The sequence below is a fragment of the Prionailurus viverrinus genome, chromosome B1 (assembly GCF_022837055.1).
Source record: "Prionailurus viverrinus isolate Anna chromosome B1, UM_Priviv_1.0, whole genome shotgun sequence".
Lineage (NCBI taxonomy): Eukaryota > Metazoa > Chordata > Mammalia > Carnivora > Felidae > Prionailurus > Prionailurus viverrinus.
The window spans coordinates 97,053,252-97,072,289 of NC_062564.1; the positions used below are offsets into that span (position 1 = coordinate 97,053,252).

Genomic DNA, 19,038 nt, shown 5'->3' on the forward strand with positions numbered 1-19,038 from the left:
GTGTTCTCTGGTCCTTTCTAGTCTTTGTTGCTTTTGGTCTTTTTTTCCCCCCCATCTTTTCTCCCTTCAGAGAGTCCCCCTTAAAATTTCTTGCAGAGATGGTTTATTGGTCACAAACTCCTTTAAGTTTTGTTTGTCTGGGAAACTTTTTATCCCTACTTCTATTTTGAATGACAGCCTTTCTGGATAAAGAATTCTTGGCTGCATATTTTTCCAATTCAGCACATCAAATATATCCTGCCATTCCTTTCTGGCCAAGTTTCTGTGGATAAGTCTGCTGCAAACCTGATCTGTCTTCCCTTGTAGGTTAAGGACTTTTTTTCCCTTGCTGCTTTCATGATTCTTTCCTTGCCTGAGTATTTTGTGAATTTGACTATGATATGCCTTGTTCATGGTTGTTTTTTGTCAAAACTAATGGGAGTCCTCTGTGCTTCCTGGATTTTGATTTCTGTGTCTTTCCCCAGGTTAGGAACTTTTCCACTATGATTTGTTCACATAACTCTTCTACCCCTTTCTCTCTCTCTTCATCTGAGACCCCTATGATTCTGATGCTGTTCCTTTTTGATGAGTCACTGATTTCTCTAATTCTTAATCATGCTCTTTTGCCTTAGTCTCCTTCTTTTTTTCTGCGTCATTGTTCTCCATAAATTTGTCCTCTGTATTGCTGATTTGCTGCTCTCCCTCATTCCATTCTTGCTGCTGTGGCATCCATTGGAGATTGCAGCTCAATTATAGCACTTTTTATTTCATCCTGACTAGCTTTTATCTATGCAGAAAGGGATTCTAATCTGCAACTCCAGCTAGTATTCTAGTTATCGTGATTCTAAATTCTGGTTCAGACATCTTGCTTGTATCTGTGTTAATTAAGTCCCTAGCTGTCATTTCTCCCTGTTCTTTCTTTTGGGGTAAATACCTTCATTTCATCATTTTGAAGGAAGAAAAGGAATTAATAAGGTAAAAAAACTAACATTAAAAAATTAAAAGCAACACACAAAAATCAAATAAAGGTTGCTAGGTCCTAGGTGTGTTCTGGTCTTGTTGCTAAAAGGAGCTTGATAGAGAAAAAAGGGAAAGATAAGAAAAGAAAAAAAAAGGAAAATGTTTGAAAGTTTGAAAAAATGAATACAATGAAAGAATAAAATGAAATGATGGAAGTAAAAAAATAGAATTTGAAAAATTTACAAAAAAGTAAAAAATATATAGAAAAAAATTAAAAATATTTTTGATAGAAATGGAGAATAAAAATAAATGTTTTCTCTTTATATATTCAAGAATAAGAAAAGAAAGGAAAAAAAGTTGAATAGTTGGTTCAGCAAACAGACTGAAGTACAATTGAAATTACATCGGTTTCCCCTAGAAGTCAAACTATGAAGCATTTTATAGTCCATAAACTAAGCAGGTGGAGAGACTTGTGTTGTTTCTGGAGAGTGAGGTTGGTCCAGTTGGGCAGGGCTTGGTGTATTAGCTCCGTTCTCTATTAGATGCCGCTGCTTAGTTTACTGGGGTGGATTGCTGTGGCACATGTAGGCGTGAATGTGCTTGCGTGGGAGGTGTGAAAATGGCATCACCCATATACCCAGCCTCTAGTATCAGAACTCTGTGCTCTCCCCAACCAGCAATTGCACACCCCTCCTTTTTCTCCAGCTTCCATCCACTCCCCCGCTATTACACTGTCCGTGACCAAGCCACCAGGTTGCCTAGTGGCACCTCCCTCCTGAGTTTTATCTCAGATGTGGGTGTGTTTCCCAACCCCTCACTTCTGAGGGACTGTGGCTTTGACCAGCTCAGACCTTCTTGGGAAGGGTCTCACTGAGCAATGGCTGGGTGCCGGCCCTAACCCAGGAACGTTCCGGAGACCATGCTGCTGCTGATGCCCAGGGACTGCATCTGGGTGCCAGCCCACCCCAGAAAAAGTTCACGTGGTCATGTAGCAGCAGCATTTCAGGGATTATGGAAAATCACACACATATGGCACCAGGCTTACCCCTTAACATCCTTGTTCCAGCACCAGCCAATGTGGTTGTTGTCCAGGGTCCACTGGACCTTTGCCTGTGGGGAGGCTGCACAGCCTCTACCAAATGTCCTCCCAGCAAGGGAACTGCCTCTCCCTGTGTGACCTGAGGACCCTGAGAACCTCACCCACTGCTCCTGGGGATTCACCCTTCCTACCAGTGCATCACCACGTATCAAGCTGCAGAGCTTCAGACTCTGGACTCCCCCCGTTTATAGTCTTAAAAGAATTTAAATCTTCCCTTTGCTCCTTTTTCCCTTTTTGTTCAGCCCCTTGCATACTTTCTTTTCTCTCCAGCTGCTTTATTTCTATATGCTTTCTGTACTCTCCCCATCTCCGTCCTCTCTCCACAAGCAAAACCAGCTCTGTGCCCTCCACAACTTTCTCCTCCAATTCACCTCTCCGTGTTGAGTACCTGCTGAATTATCTGGTTCAGGTTGTGCAGATTGTTGTGTGAATCCTCAAATCAGTTTTCTAGGTGTGCAGAATGGTTTAGTGTTGATCTGGCTGTATTTCAGGACAAGAGATGCAAAAAAACTTCCATGCTGTTCCACCATCTTGGTCCCTCCCCTGGCCTGTTTTTTTTTTTTTTAAATAGGTCCTCGTCAAACATTCCTGGCATGGACATCCCACGGGTTATGTTGAGAATATGTCAATATATTAATTTTAGAAGACATCAAATGCTAGGCCATCCCACTATTGGGGATGCCAGGCTTGACCACTTGGTTAAGGGAGTGACTGCTGGGGTGCCTGGGTGGTTCAGTCAGTTAAATGTCCAACTTCGGCTCAGGTCATGATCTCATGGTTCATGAATTTGAACCTCACATTGGGCTCTATGCTGACAGCTTAGAGCCTGTATCAAATTCTGTGCCTCCCTCTCTTCTCCTCCCCCACTTGCATCTGTGTGTGTGTGTGTGTGTGTGTGTGTGTGTGTGTGTGTGTCCCTCTCTCTAAAAATAAAAACAAAAAGAGGGTGAGTGGTATAAAACTTAATTTTCCATTTTGTAATTGGAAAGTAGATAGTGAGGTGATACTTTGAGGCCCTGTGACTATCCTGTCCTCACCAACCTTTCAACCAGTTGTTTTTGTATCCATGAACGACCCTTGCTTTCATCCATTATTACATGGAAACTAGTTATTAAATAGCGATTTTATAATTCTGTCATTCCTTCAATATTTAATAGCTGTCATTTAAAAAAGGAAGTTATGGGGCGCCTGGGTGGCACAGTCGGTTAAGCATCCGACTTCAGCCAGGTCACGATCTCGCGGTCCGGGAGTTCGAGCCCCGCGTCGGGCTCTGGGCTGATGGCTCGGAGCCTGGAGTCTGTTTCTGATTCTGTGTCTCCCTCTCTCTCTGCCCCTCCCCCGTTCATGCTCTGTCTCTCTCTGTCCCAAAAATAAATAAACGTTGAAAAAAAAATTAAAAAAATAAAATAAAATAAAATAAAAAATAAATAAAAAAAGGAAGTTTTGACTGAGCTCCAAATCGAGTTGAAGTCTCTCAAATAAACAATTTCATTACATTTTTTTCACAATCAAATTTACTTCTCTGGTTTCCTAACTTAGATAAGATCTGAGCAAAACAGTTATTTGACATTTTCAGGCTTATTTTTTTTTAACGTTTATTTATTTTTGAAGGAGAGAGAGACAGAGTGTGAGTGAGGGAGGGACAGAGAGAGAGGGAGACACAGAATCTGAAGCAGGCTTCAGGCTCCAAGTTTTCAGCACAGAGCCTGACATGGGGCTCAAACTCACAAACCGCGAGATCATGACCTGAGCCGAAGTCGGACGTTTAACCGACTGAGCCACCCAGGCGTCCCCAGGCTTATTTTAATGATAGTTCTTATTTATAATGGTCATTTAAATTTTTGATCTCCAGGAAATAATAATGGGTTCATTAAAAGTGTAATACCCAGTGCTGGAAGTAATACCAGAATACAGTGCTGTGGGATTGAATGGTGCGTACCTTTTCCTGCTATGTAATCATCTGCATTATGTATTCCAAATTCCAAAATATGGATTTCCAAATACAGATGGTCCCCAACTTATAATGGTTTAACTTAAGATTTTTCAATGATACATTGGTGCGAAAGTGATCACTTTTGGTAGAAACCATGTTTCACGTTTTGAATCTTGATCTTTTCTTGGGCTAGGAATGGTAGAATATTCTTGCAGTGCGAGATAGTGGCAGCGAGCCTCAGCTCCCAATCAGTCATGTGATCACCAGAGTAGCCAATCTATACACTTCCAACCATTGTACCCATACAAACATTGCATTTCTCATTTTTAGTACAGTATTTTATAAATTACATGAGATATTCAATACTTTGTAATGAAATATGTTTTGTGTTAGGTGATTTTGCCCAACCATAGGCTGATGTTAGTGTTCTGAGCCTGTTTAAGGTAGAATGAGGTATTAAGCTCTGATATTTGGTAGGTTAGATGTATTAAATGCATTTTTAACTTAATCTTTTCCAACTTGCAATAGGTTTGTTGGAAGGTAACCCAACTGTAAGTCAAGGAAGATCTTTATAGGCCTTTGGGATTCTGCTATTTTTCAAGTATGCTACATTATGGTGAAAGGTCTATTTTTATGGAATGGCATATTCATATATATTGTATCAATAACTAACATACCTGTCACATAGTAGATCTAATTAATGTTATCTTTCTTCTTCATTCACTCTCTACCACTCCCAGTCACAACACATCTGAAAAAAAAAGTTTATTTTTTGAAGACTAAGTTGGCAACTCTAAGGTCTATTTTAGAAAATTTCTTTTAAACATAAGAAGGCATTTTGCCTGTTGTGTTTATCTTAATTATTTGAAAACATATTGTTCATATTAAGGTAAATTTGTTAACTCATTCTATATGTGTATGTAAAAATATAATGATACATGTATCACCTAGACCCTTGAAGTAGTGTGTGTGCTTAATATACTTGCCATTACTCCAGGTCACAGGCTTATATGAGAGATCAATCCAGTCTAGAGGGACCTTGGGCTCTCTTTAGTCAACTAACAGAACTTGTCTGGTAACTCATGTTGGAGCAAAGGCAAGTGTTCTAGAGGTCCCAGGACTAGGAATGTCTTAGGTCACATTAAACTTTTCTGGTGTCATTTCCATATTAATTTTGCTGAAAGTACCCTGCCAAAATAGCTTCCTACAGCAAAGTCAATTTACTGTCCTCAAGTAGAACATGTCATAATGATGACAGTAATCATTTTTTAAAATATGTAATAGTTGTATATCCCATCAGTGTGAGATCTAATTGTAGCTAGTTTATTTGATTTATTTTGATAGACTTTATTTTGTCAGTTTGACAATTTCCAACACTCAATTTGTAGCAAGTCAATGATATCAAAATAATTGGTTGACAAAATGTTATGCCTTTTTAAGCTACCTCATGTCTCCCAAGTTTCTGTGTGTAATAAAGCACAAGTATAATCCATGGAAATTCTCAGAAATATTGCTTATTCATAGATAATTAGTACAGCAAGTATCAATATTAATACATTATAGCTTTGTCATAGCATTTTTATTACTTTAGGAGAGAGAAAATAAAATTGTGCCACAGAAAGATTTGCACATAATGAGATAACATTAAACTACTTTTTTCTTCTTTACACCTAGAGAATGGGATATTATAGAAACTGAAGAGCATTATAAGAGCCGATGGATATCTATTAGGATTCTGTATCTTACTATGTTTTTCAGCAGTGTAGGTAAGTATTAGAAATTATATAGAATTTAAAAATTTCAGATAAAGTATCTTATTTTAATGTCACTTCATTTTTTAAATTATTTTGTATTTTAGTAAAAATCACATAATATAAAATTTCCCATCTTACCCATTTCTAAGATCAGAAGTGTTACATATATCTACATGGTTAAATAACCAATCTTCAGAATGTTTTCATCTTGCAGAACTAAAACTCTTTACCCATTAAACAACTCCTCATTTCCCCCTCCTCCCAGGCCCTGGAAACCACCATACTTTCTGTTTCTTTGAATTTGATGATTCTAGATATTTCATATAAGTGAAATCATACAGTATTTTTCTTTTTGCAAATGGTTGATTTTATTTAGCATAATGTTCTCAAGGTTCATCCACGTTATAGTATGAGTCAGAATTTCCTTTCTTTTGAAGACTAAATAATAGTCTATTGTATATATGGTGGGGAGGCAAATCTTTTCCTCTACTTTCTTAGGTTCTGTAGCTGGTACCTTCAAAATAAAGCAATGGAAGACAGATCAACAAGAAAAAAAGCTTATACGTTTATTTGATGTTAGTTATTTTTACATTATACAGACCTATACAATATACATTATAGAAAAGTGAAAACTCCAAAGAAATGGTTAGAGTTGGGGGCTTATATACTATTTTAACAAAGGGCAGCGATTGTAAAGAAATGACTAAGGAAAGGAGTTTGGGCTTTCTCCAGGAACCCCCTACTGTCCTAATGTATGCCTTACTAGAGGAAAAACAACCTTAGCTTGACAATTCCTAGGTCTCTGTTGTATTATGAATCTTCTTTAACATATGAAAATCCCTTTAGGAACTTCCTCTTGGCTTTATCTTCCCCAAATCCATGATATATAAAAGGTCACCTTTATAACACAACCCTTTCTGCCCATGGGTCCTGTCCCCGTGCTTTAATAAAATTACCTTGGGGCGCCTGGGTGGCGCAGTCGGTTAAGCGTCCGACTTCAGCCAGGTCACAATCTTGCAGTCCGTGAGTTCGAGCCCCGCATCAGTCTCTGGGCTGATGGCTCAGAGCCTGGAGCCTGTTTCCGATTCTGTGTCTCCCTCTCTCTCTGCCCCTCCCCCGTTCATGCTCTGTCTCTCTCTGTCCCAAAAATAAATAAAAAACGTTGAAAAAAAAAATTAAAAAAAAATAAATAAATAAAATTACCTTTTTTGCACCAAAGACATCTCAAGAATTGTTTCTTGGATGTCAGCTTCAAACCCCCACCATTCAAAAACCCCATCAAAGCCACTAACTGAGCTGGGCTGTGCACTGTAAGTGCAGAGCCTGCTTGGGATTCTCTCTCCTCTCTGCCCCTCTCCTGCTTGTGTGCTCTCTCTCTTCCTGTCTCAAAATAAATAAATAAACACTAATAATAAAAAAAAAAGAAGTAGAATTGCTGAATCACATAACAATTCTATTTATAAGTTTTTGAGGAACTGCTATACTGTTTTCCATAGCTGCTATACTATTTGTACATTCCCACCAACAGGCAGGGTTCAAATTTTTCCACATCCTTACCAACTTTTATGTTTATTTAATATTAGTCATTCTAATGGGCATGAAGTAGTCTCTCATGGTTTTTTTGGCTTGTATTTCCCTAATAATTAGTAATGTTGGGAATATTTTCTTATGCATATTGGCCATTTGTATATCTTTGGGGAAATATCTATTAAAGTCCTTTGCCCACTTTTTTTTATTAATTTTTTTTAATGTTTATTTATTTATTTATTTATTTTTTTTTTTAATTTTTTTTTTTTCAACGTTTTTATTTATTTTTGGGACAGAGAGAGACAGAGCATGAACGGGGGAGGGGCAGAGGGAGAGGGAGACACAGAATCGGAAACAGGCTCCAGGCTCTGAGCCATCAGCCCAGAGCCCGACGCGGGGCTCGAACTCCCGGACCGCGAGATCGTGACCTGGCTGAAGTCGGACGCTTAACCGACTGCGCCACCCAGGCGCCCCTTTATTTTTGAAACAGAGAGAGAGAGAGCATGAACAGGAGAGGGTCAGAGAGAGAGGGAGACACAGAATCCGAAGCAGGCTCCAGGCTCTGAGCTGTCAGCACAGAGCCTGACGCGGGGCTCAAACCCACGAACCGCGAGATCATGACCTGAGTCGAAGTCGGACGCTTAACTGACTGAGCCACCCAGGCACGCCACCTTTGCCCACTTTTTAATTAGGCTTTTGTTGTTCAGTTGTAGAAGTTCTTTATGTACTCTGGATATTAACTCCTTATCAGATAAATTATTTGTGAATATTTTCTACCATTCTCAGACTCTTCTTTCTACTCTACTGATTGTGTCTTTTGATTCACAATAGTTTTTAATTTTGATGTAGTCCAATGTATCTGTTTTTTTTTTCTTTTGCTGCCTGTGAATTCATTTAATTTTTTTTAAGTTTATTTATTTATTTTTGAGAGAGAGTGAGCAGGGGAGGGGCAGAGAGAGAGAGGGAGAGAGGGAATCCCAAGCAGGCTCCACACTGTCAGCACAGAGCCCGAAGCAGGGCTCGATCCCATGAGCCTCGACATCGTGACCTGGGCCAAAATCAAGAGTCAGATGTTTAACTGACTAACCCACCACACTGACACAAATAGTAAAGCAAGAATCTTAATCTGTATACCTTGATGTATTTTAATCTATTAACATTATTTCTGAAAATATAGTTACTAAAAAGTAAAACTTCATGAGGAAATTTTAATGTTAAGAACTGTACTTATGTTAAAATGATAAAGAATGAAAATATATAGGAGTTATCAATACTGTGACAATTCTTAAAAAAGTGTTTTAGTGAATCCATTCTTTTTCCAAGCTTAGATCCTTTAAGTCTATAGGCACAGATTTTACAGGTGGTATCTTTTCCCTGACACAGACTTACTGAAGGCCATTTTACTAAATTTTTAAAACTACATTTCTTTATCTTTTCTATTTACCCCAGTCACTCTCTCACACTGAGTAAAAATATTTTTTAAATAAAGCTAAAATGAAAGAAAAGTACAAAATAAAGGATATTTTCAACAATTCTTTGTAATGCAATTTCATTTTGGATTGTGTATCTATTAGGGTGCCTTCTACAAATTTCAGGGGAAAAATGTTGATTCAAATTGGCTTAAACGGTAATTTATTTTTTCTTGTAAGATACCCATAGTAGGACAACTCCAGGTGAAGTTCACTGAGGTTTTGGTTCTGTTTCCCACTACATATTTTGGTTTTCTCCTCTTCTATGCACTGACTTCACTGTAGCAAGGTTGCAGCAGCAGCCCAAGCTGTCACATCCATTCATGATAATTTTTATTGACCAAAAGGGTCTTTTTTTTTTAAACTTGCACAGAGATAAGGAGTCCTTTCTTAGAGGTCCTGAAGTAGACTTCCCTTCCCTTTTCACTGGTCAGAACTGGACCCTGTCAATTTCTAAGCCTATCATCAACTAGGATAGTGGGATTATTCTGATTGAATTCTTTAGACTAACTGGATTTACCCTCTGGAATTTGGGTTGGAGACAGTTTCTCTTAAAGTCTGTGGCTTTGTGGAGGAATGATGGATACCTGAATAAAAATGGGATTCTATCGGGAAGGAGGATTCTACCTACACAATGAGTGTTGTGTCGATAGCAACCTCTACAATAGGTTTTAATTTTTTTCATTTAACTTCCATGGGCAGCTGGGTGGCTCAGTCAGTTGGGCATCCGACTCTGGCTCAGGTCACAATCTCAAAGTTAGTAGGTTCGAGCCCCTTTTCTGTCTCTGTGCTGACAGCTTGGAGCCCAGAGACTGCTTCATATTCTGTGTCTTCCCCTCTCTCTGCCCCTCCCCCGCTTGCATGTGCGCACTCTCTCTCTAAAAAATAAATATTAAAAAGTTAAAATAAAATAAAATAAAATACTTCTAATTTATGGGGCACCTGGGTGGCTCAGTCGGTTAAGTGTCTGACTTTGGCTCAGGTCATAATCCCACAGTTTCTGAGTTTGAGCCTCTCATTGGGCTCTCTGCTGTCAGCACAGAGCCCACTTCAGATTCTCTGTCCCCCTCTCTCTCTACCATCCCCCACTTTTGCACACACTCTCTCAAAAATAAACATTTAAAAAATAAAGTACTTCTAACTTATTTGATAACAACAGAATATTATTCAGCTATAAAAAAGAATGAAATCTTGCCATTTGCAACAACATGGATGGAGCCAGAGTGTATAATATTAGGCCAAATAAGTTAGTCAGGGGAAGACAGATACTATATGATTTTGCTATATGATACTTGCTCAATTCAAGTATGTAGAATTTAAGAAACAAAATAAATAAGCAAAGGAAAAAAAAAGAGATAGACAAACCAAGAAATAGACGGTTTAATGTTTATTTATTTATTTATTTAAAAAAAAATTTTTTTTTCAACGTTTATTTATTTTTGGGACAGAGAGAGACAGAGCATGAATGGGGGAGGGGCAGAGAGAGAGGGAGACACAGAATCGGAAACAGGCTCCAGGCTCTGAGCCATCAGCCCAGAGCCCGACGCGGGGCTCGAACTCACGGACCGCGAGATTGTGACCTGGCTGAAGTCGGACGCTTAACCGACTGCGCCACCCAGGCGCCCCTCTTTATTTATTTTTGAGAGAGAGAGAGAGGGAGACACAGAATCCCAAGCAGCCTCCAGGCTCTGTCTGAGCTGTTAGCACAGCTAACAGCTGTGCAGGACTCAAACCCACAAACTGGGAGGTCATGACCTGAGCAAAAGTTTGATGCTTAACCGCTTAACCAACTCAGCCACTCAGGCACCCTGACTCTTAACTATAGAGAACAAACTGATGGTTATCACAGGGGAGGGGGAGGTAGGAGAATGGGTGAAATAGGTGATTGGGGATTAAGGAGTGCACTTGTCATGATGAGCACTGGGTAATATATAGAAGTGTTGAATCACTGTATTGTATACCTGAAACTAATGTAGCACTGTATGTTAACTATACAGGAATTGAAATAAAATAAAATATAATAAATAAAATGAAATAATTTTAATTTTTAGTACTCCATTATCTAAAATTAAATAATTTCTATTTTAATGGCAAAAAATAATTATTTTAACTTTAGATTTTAATTAGCATGTTAAACATTTTACCTGTTTTTAAGTTTCTTGATTGTGAAATTGAGCCTTGATTTCAAATATTAGTTTACTTTTTCAGTCTGCTTTTCATCAAAGTCAATGTCAATTCAAAATACACTAAAATTAAACTAATAATTAAACTATTTTTAATATAAGCTTTCTAAAAAGAATGAAGTACTGATACTGGTACAACATGGATGAAGCTTGAAAACATTATGCTAAGAAATATGCCAGACACAAAAGACCACATGTTGCCTGATTCTATTCATATGAAAATCTATAGAGACAGGTAGATTAGTAGTTGCTTCAGGCTGGTGAGCAATAGGATGGAAAGCAGCAGAATAGTAGCTAAAACGTCCAGAGTTTCTTTGTGATGTGACTAAAATGTTCTAAAATTGACTGTGGTGATGTTGCACGTATCTTTGATTATACTAAAACCCACTAACCTGAGTGCTTTAAATGGGTAAATTGTATAGTATGTGAAGTATATCTTAATAAAAGTGTTTTTTTTTAAATGGCCTTTATAGAATTTTGATTGAATATGCCTAACATTTAAAATTGACAGATAGGATTGGAGTTTATCATTACAGCTCTTAAGCAATAAAGGGTAGCAGAGATAATGAGTTTTCTTTTAAGGTATAGCCATCTTGAAGCCTCCTGGTTCTTTATAGCCTATTCCTCCTTTATATGATCATTTTCCTTTTCCTAGACTTCCCTACTGTCGATTATCTCTGCCAAACAACACACATTAGAAGCCTACCACTTCCTCTTTAACAGAATAGCTTTATGTCCACTCAGTTCTGCTTGTAAGAACTTAACAAAGCTTTCAGTAATTTATTTCTGTTTACAGTAAAGACATGTGAATAAGGAGAAACAGGTCCTCTGCTTTTATTACCCCAATTATGACCAGGGACTATAATTACATATGATTTTCAAGTCTTTAATATTTATTTCCCTTCTAATAAATACAATTCCATTGCTTAATAAGTTAAACATTTTGGGGAATAAATTTGTAAATTGAGAATGATATTTTAAAGCCCATGTTATAGTTTAAAAAATTGTATCTATAAATAGTAATGACATCATTTTAAGTATAAATAACAGGGTTTGCTTCTTTACAGGATTTTCTATTGTGATAATGTCAATATGGCCATATCTCCAAAAGGTTTGTACACTTCAATCTATTATTCTCTTAAGTAGCTATAGTAGTAGTAACTCTTACATAGTTAAGAGTTTTCTTGACAGTCTCTTTGGTAGTCTATTGATTTAATCTTTACTGGCATGACTTGAGATAATAATTCTTCCAGAGAGGCTTATAAGTAAGGTGATCCAGTGCTTCATTGTGCAAACCGGAACACTCTTGAAGTGAAGGGAGCACTATACCAGGAAAACAGAATTATACCTGGATAGTCCTAGACAAATGTAGATGTATGCTCACCTACTTATTAGCTGCTTTCATATCCCACCAATGCCCCCTCCCTGATAAAAAGGAAACTAAATTACTTATAGTCTGAATTCCTGAATGGTACAAATGACATTTCTATGGAATACTTTTGTGCTTTCCCATAGGGTTGTCTGGTTGACATTGTGAAAAGAATAGATAATACATGTATTTCGATGCTGTGGTTACTAGATGGGGAGGAGGGCCTAACAAGAAGATGCAAGTTTAGTAGGTACCCTGGCATCAGTTAATCATCAAGTCCTGCCAACTCTTTAAAAAAAAAATATTTGACATATAACATAATATAAATATATGTCAATTCTATCTTAAATCTCCAGGAATGAATTTACTAAAAATCAGTATATAAGTTGCAGACGTTATCTATAACAATATTTCAGTTAAGGTTCTTGATGGAGTTCTCTGTACTCTCCAACCTCCTATTCACTCCTGAACCTGCTACAGTCTGATTCACTCCTCTGCTACCATGAAACTGCTCTTATTAAGGTCTCCAATGATTTGATTGCTGACCAAATAGATACTTTTCGGTCCTTTGCATGACATTTGGGTAGTATTTGACATTGTCGACCTCTCCCTGCTTCTGAAAACCCTCTCTTAGCTTCCGTATATTACTCTGTCCTGGCTTGGCTCTTTAAATATTTGTTATTAAATTCTTTTATGGGTTTTCTTTACCAACTTGTTCCTTATATGTTGGTTTTTCCCAGAGATTGGGCTGTGTGTGTGTGTGTGTGTGTGTGTGTGTGTGTGTATGTGTGTGTTGTAGACTAAATCCTAAGCTTTGGCCCATATTAGATCTATAGCCAACAATTTATTAGACATAGCTACTTGAATTAATCTAGGTTCCTGGGGCCTTTATAAATTTTTCTGCATTTTTTTCTGAGATGCTGTCCCTCCCTTCATCTTTCCTTTCCTCTGTCCTTCCCTTCCACCCTTCTTCCCTATTATCTTTATCCCTATTATCCCTATTATTAAAAATAATGTGCCTGTGATACAAGAAGCTTATTGACATTTTATACTTAATTTTAGATTTTTTAGTTTTTATGAATTTTTAACTTTTTGAAAATGCTAACTTTTAAAATATCTGATATTATAAAAGGAATCAGGACAAAAATACAAATTTCATTTTTTTTACTGAGTTGGTGCCATATTCACATTGCTATTTTGAAAATAAATAAAAATTTATATGACATGAAATTATTAGCCATGATGTTAAAAATTCTTTCCTTACTGGCAGAATGATTGGAATTATAGCGGAAAATTTAACAATTCTAGAGCAATATTTTCTTTGCCAAAAATATATTTCCATGTATCAAAACTCTTTATTTCTATGATCCCTGTATCTAGTCTGTTTAACCTCAAAATTACCAAAAGAAGGGTATTTACAATAATTAGGTCTACTCAGCACACTATGTTGAATTTTGAAAAGGTACACTCCTTTCTCCAGATATTTGAAAGCTCTTCAAAGGTAAATTTAGTGAGTACATGAACTTGTAACTAGTTCTTTGGCAATACAAATAAAACAATTTCAATAAAAAACCTTTCTCAGGTTATTTCATAATAATAGTGAAAGCTCACTATGTGCCAGGTATGGTACTAAACTTTTCACCTCTTGATATTCATAGCAACCCTATGAAATGATTATTATCTATCCTGTTTGACAGGTGAAGAAACTCACAGTCAGAAAGTTCGGTAGCTTGCTCAAGTCACTCAGCTGGAAGATGGCAGAGCCAAACCTATCTGAAACCAAAATCTGGCTCAACCACAGTGCTGTGTTACTTACTACCTTAAACTGTTTAATTCTTAATTTAAGGCTTCCATCTTTTTCAATAGCATGTTGAAAAATATTACTTAGCTGAAAAGCCATCTGTGACAAAGATAAAAAGCTAGAACACCCCCCCCCCGACCCAAGAAAAAACTCAGAAAACAAAACAAAACAATAAATTATTTGTCTGAAAGGAATTTGGCACCAGTGTAAATCTCTGAAATGTGCTTCTTTCTGACCCTGGCTGATAGACAACCATCAGCCAAGTGATTCCTGAGGTTCTGTTGCCCAGAAGTGGGATAAATATCCAGGAAGATTCATATTCTTAAGACTAGATTTTGAATTGGAAGGATAGGTTATTTTATAGGCCTAGGGAGATAGTGGGAATACTAATGCATGAATTATAATAAAATATAATAATAGAACTGACATCTTTGTAAAAACAAAATTCTAAGAAATACTAGTTTTTATATCCTATAGGTAATATTCATTTAGTGTATATATATGCTGACATTACCCTAAGCACTATACATTGCTCAAATAATTCTTTTAACAACTCTGTGAAGTTATCCTTATTTGACAGATAAAAAATTGAAGCATGTGATTTTTTACCCCCAGCTACTCAAATACCTGATAAGTAAAATCTGAAACTTCACTATGATGAAACCTGATTTGGAAAAATTGTGTTAACTCATCTTTTGTATCCTTATTGCCTAGCACATTTTTTGTCACAGTAAAGGACTCGGTGACTGTTACTTGAATTAATAAGCAATCATCTATAAATAAAAGTTAAAAATGCTTGGAACGCCCATATTCATATCTTAGTTCCCATATCAAAGCATGAAGATTTCCAGAACTTTCACTTTGTCAATATCATTAACATGTTTATAAAGTAATGTTTGAAATTCAATACCATGTACTTTGGAGTGTATGGTTTTCTTTTTTCTTTTCTTTTTTTTTTTTTTCCTGAAATGACAGAGATGGGGGAGGGCTTTTGTGTTTTGTTTTTGTTTTTGTTTTGAGAAAATACAGTTCCAACTTTTACTGATGTGTGCCAAACCAAATAAGTTAATTACAGATGGTTACTATACAGTATACGTGAGTAAAGGTCTAAAGGTATGGGTGTGTGTGGGTGTGTGTGGGGGGGGGGGGGGAGAGAATAAGAGAGAGAGAGAAAGAAGAGAGAGAGAGAGAGAAAGAGAGAGAGGTGCAGGCAGACAGACAGACATGGGCTATTAGGGGGATGTTGCTAACCCAAACTAAAATTCTGGAAGACTTTAAAAATCAGTTACACCAGAGCTGAGTTTTGAAGGTCTGTAGGAGTTGGTTTCCTGAAAAAAAGGTAGGGGCCAGGGAGTAGGAGGTTGGGAAGGCATTGCTGGTAGAGGGAGACAGTAGAGAAATCAGTGCAAAGACCTGGAGGCAAAGAATTTGACTCATTTTGGAGACTTAAGACAGTTCTGTGTGACTGAAAGTTAGAATTGGAGGAAGGGTACATGCAGAGAGATGAGGCTAGAGAAGAGACTGTGGCCAACTTGTGAGCTAGTTTTTCATAATAAGCAGTTTAGATTTTATCCCAAAAATGGTATCATGGAGATCACCAGAGGTGGCCAGAGGACCAGAAATGAGATGCTGTTACTACTGTTAAAAAGAGAAACACACAGGAGTGCAGATAACAGTTTAATTACTGAAGTGACACCTGTTGTAGTGTAGAACCTGTATCTCCCAAACCCGTTTTACTTTCCTATTACAATTCTAGCAGAATTTTCTAACAGATTCCAGTTTCCAGTCACCATAAAGAATAGTATCCAATTAAAATAAAAGTTTCCATTGGTCTCTGGCAAATATCATTAATATTGTTAGAGCTATCCCTGAGAGTCAGCTTCTGTCCCTGAAACACATACTGGACTATGACCAATTGATATCCTGAGAAGACACTTTCATTCTTTTGCTTTCAAACCACTACACATTTAACATTAAAATTGAGTTTTCGCTGCTTTTTTGAAAATTAATTAAAAATTTTTTATGACATGAAGTTATTTTATATTTTTAATAGAGTGATCAAAGGAGCCAAAGGTAATATGGGTAGAAAATGAAAACCAGCCTAAAATAAGAGATTAAAAAAAAATTTTTTTAATGTTTTATTTATTCTTGAGAGAAAGAGAGACAGAGCATGAGTGAGGGAGGGGCACAGCGAGAGAGGGACACAGAATCCAAAGCAGACTCCAGGCTCTGAGCTGTCAGCACAGAGCCCAATGTGGGGCTTGAACTCACAAACCGGGAGATCATGACCTGAGCCAAAGTCGGACACTCAACTGACTGAGCCACCCAGGTGCCCCAAATAAGAGATATTTTTAAGGCTAGAACTTTAATATTGTGTATCATTATATGTATTCACTCTTATTTCTCATCCCCCACAAGAAAATGTACCTAAACATTTTCATTTTAAACTATTTAAAAATATCTTTAGAAAAGGCCATGGTTGTCTTTAAGTTGTTCTAACACTTTATATATGTTTAATCTTATTTCCTAAAAATTTATTTACATTTTTTAAAATATGTATTTTTGAGAGAGCGAGCACAAGGAGGTGGGGGGGTGGGGGGCAAAGAGAGAGGGAGACACAGAATCCGAAGTAGGCTCCAGGCTCTGGGCTGTCAGCACAGAGCCTGACGTGGGGCTCGAGCTCAGAGATTGTGAGATCATGACCTGAGCTGAAGTCGGAAGTCTAACCGACTGAGCCACCGAGGCACCCCTTATTTCTAAAAATTTAATGGTTCTTATGTTTCCAAATTACTATATAGCCTACCATATATATTTTTTTTAATCTGTTAATTTATTCCATAGTCCCTTTTGTAAGCTAAAATTTTCTGTTTTTTGAAAGAATTTCATTTTCTGAATTTAATCATTTGCTTCTCTCCTCAACATCTATCATTACACATAAACCCTCGTTCAGTGGTAGAACCCTGAATCCTCCATGTTGAAAGGAAGAATTAATAATAGGTTTAATGGGAGAATTATCTTTCAGCTTTTGTGTTTTTATTCTCTTAAACATTTGACTATTGTGCTCAGTTAAAAAAAATAAAAATGAGGTGCCTGGGTGGCTCAGTCGGTTAAGCCTCCAACTTCAGCCCAGGTCATGATCTCCTGGTTTGTGAGTTCGAGCCCACTTTGGGCTCTGTGCTGACACTCAGAGACTGCAGCCTGCTTCAGGTTCTGTGTCTCCTCCTCTGTCTGCCCCTCCCCTGCTCACGCTTTGTGTCTGTCTCTCAATGATAATAAATAAATGTTAAAAAAAAAAAAGATTTATAGTGCTAATGGCTATTTAGCTTATGGAGTAACATAAGTCTAAATAATTGTATTTACTTTATAAGAATTAAAGAATGGCATTTTACTTTTGTGATGTTATTGTTTATACATATAATGTGATTATTTGTAACAAGATTTTTATGAACCAAATCATAAATCATATTCCCATAATCATTCTAAAAGTTGAAGCTTCCCAAGTATTGTTTCTAGTGTATAGTGAATTGGTAGCATATTTAATTATACTATAAGAAGTTTGAATACCTTACTATAAGTAATAGTGTTATAAAACTGATATGTTAGAATTATTGTTTTTATTTACTTAAATAGGAAATGTTACATTGTCAGAAAAATGTGTTTAAGTCTTAAACTTTACTTTTCTTGGATAACAATTCTTAAAGCATTGTACTTTTTTCTGCAGATTGATCAGACAGCTGATGCAAGTTTTTTGGGCTGGGTTATTGCTTCATTTAGTCTTGGCCAAATGGTAGCTTCACCTGTATTTGGTTTGTGGTCTAATTATAGACCAAGAAAAGAACCTCTTATTGTCTCCATCTTCATTTCGGTCGTGGCTAACTGCCTCTATGCATATGTCCACGTTCCAGCTTCTCATAATAAATACTACATGTTGGTTGCTCGTGGATTGGTGGGATTTGGAGCAGGTAATATGTATGTATGTATGTATGTGTTTGGCTGTTCAGATTCACATTCACCCTGAATTCACCCTCTCTCATCTGGTATCACCTCGTCTCAATCTCATATCTCACAACTCAACATATAGATTTCTCATTGCAAATAGACAAATACCTTTCCTATGATTTTTGCCTTTGTTCATGATATTCCTGTTACCTATAGTTTCTCTATTCTGTTCCCATCATTCTTCATTCTTCAAGATTCTGTTCAAGTTCCACATCTTCCATAAAACTTTCTTAGGTTACCCTACCCCTTAACAGATCTTTCCCATCTCCAGTATGTCTGTGGAACTTGCTTATATACTGTTTTGCTCTGTTTTCATCTTTTATCACCAACCAGATAGTAAACTTTTTATAATTAGAGACAATTTATGACTTTCTAAAATATTCTGTGGCCTTTCTTGCAGAGTCTCCTGAAAATAATAAGAGCTCAATAAATTTTTTTGAGTCAAATTATTAGTGGATCTTTTTGTTTCTTATATTACATTTAAGCATGCAGAATTTGTGATGTCTTTGTTTTAAAAATAGTTGTAACGATCAGTAGTTTGCCATTTAGTCAGTGTTTTCTTCATATTTAATAAGAAAAAAAGTTTAACATTTCTGTAATGTCACTTTTTCATTTATTCACATCTTTAATTGTGTTTTCATGTTGCTAAAAGCAAGATTTTCCACTAATTGATACATTTGCTCAATGTATATGCTTTGTATAATCATAAGGAAGAAGCAGTGACTATAATATAGATTAATATTTTTGTTTTATATAAAGCCAAATTAAGTGGGATTTTATAAACCAAAGAATATTTTCTTTGACTTTGGGTTATTGTGTCTTTTCTTAGGAAATGTAGCAGTTGTTAGATCATACATTGCTGGTGCTACTTCCCTTCAGGAAAGAATAAGTTCCATGGCAAACACAAGTGCATGTCAAGCATTAGGCTTTATTCTAGGTCCAGGTAGGTATTTTTCACTTGTCAT

General features: G+C 36.8%; 1 protein-coding gene across 6 annotated transcripts in view; it reads left to right on the forward strand.

Moving 5' to 3' along the window:
- The window catches only part of MFSD8 (major facilitator superfamily domain containing 8), a 48,307-nt gene that overhangs the window by 8,578 nt on the left and 20,691 nt on the right, over nucleotides 1–19,038 (forward strand). For 5 of the 6 annotated variants that reach the window (XM_047855389.1, XM_047855390.1, XM_047855391.1 and 2 more), the window contains 4 exons: nucleotides 5,646–5,737; nucleotides 11,972–12,015; nucleotides 17,796–18,036; nucleotides 18,903–19,016. In XM_047855389.1, coding sequence (XP_047711345.1) covers nucleotides 5,646–5,737; nucleotides 11,972–12,015; nucleotides 17,796–18,036; nucleotides 18,903–19,016 — 491 coding nt within the window. Of the gene's footprint in view, nucleotides 1–3,815; nucleotides 3,970–5,645; nucleotides 5,738–11,971; nucleotides 12,016–17,795; nucleotides 18,037–18,902; nucleotides 19,017–19,038 lie in introns of those variants that run through there. The other variant, XM_047855392.1, reaches the window with a different exon arrangement.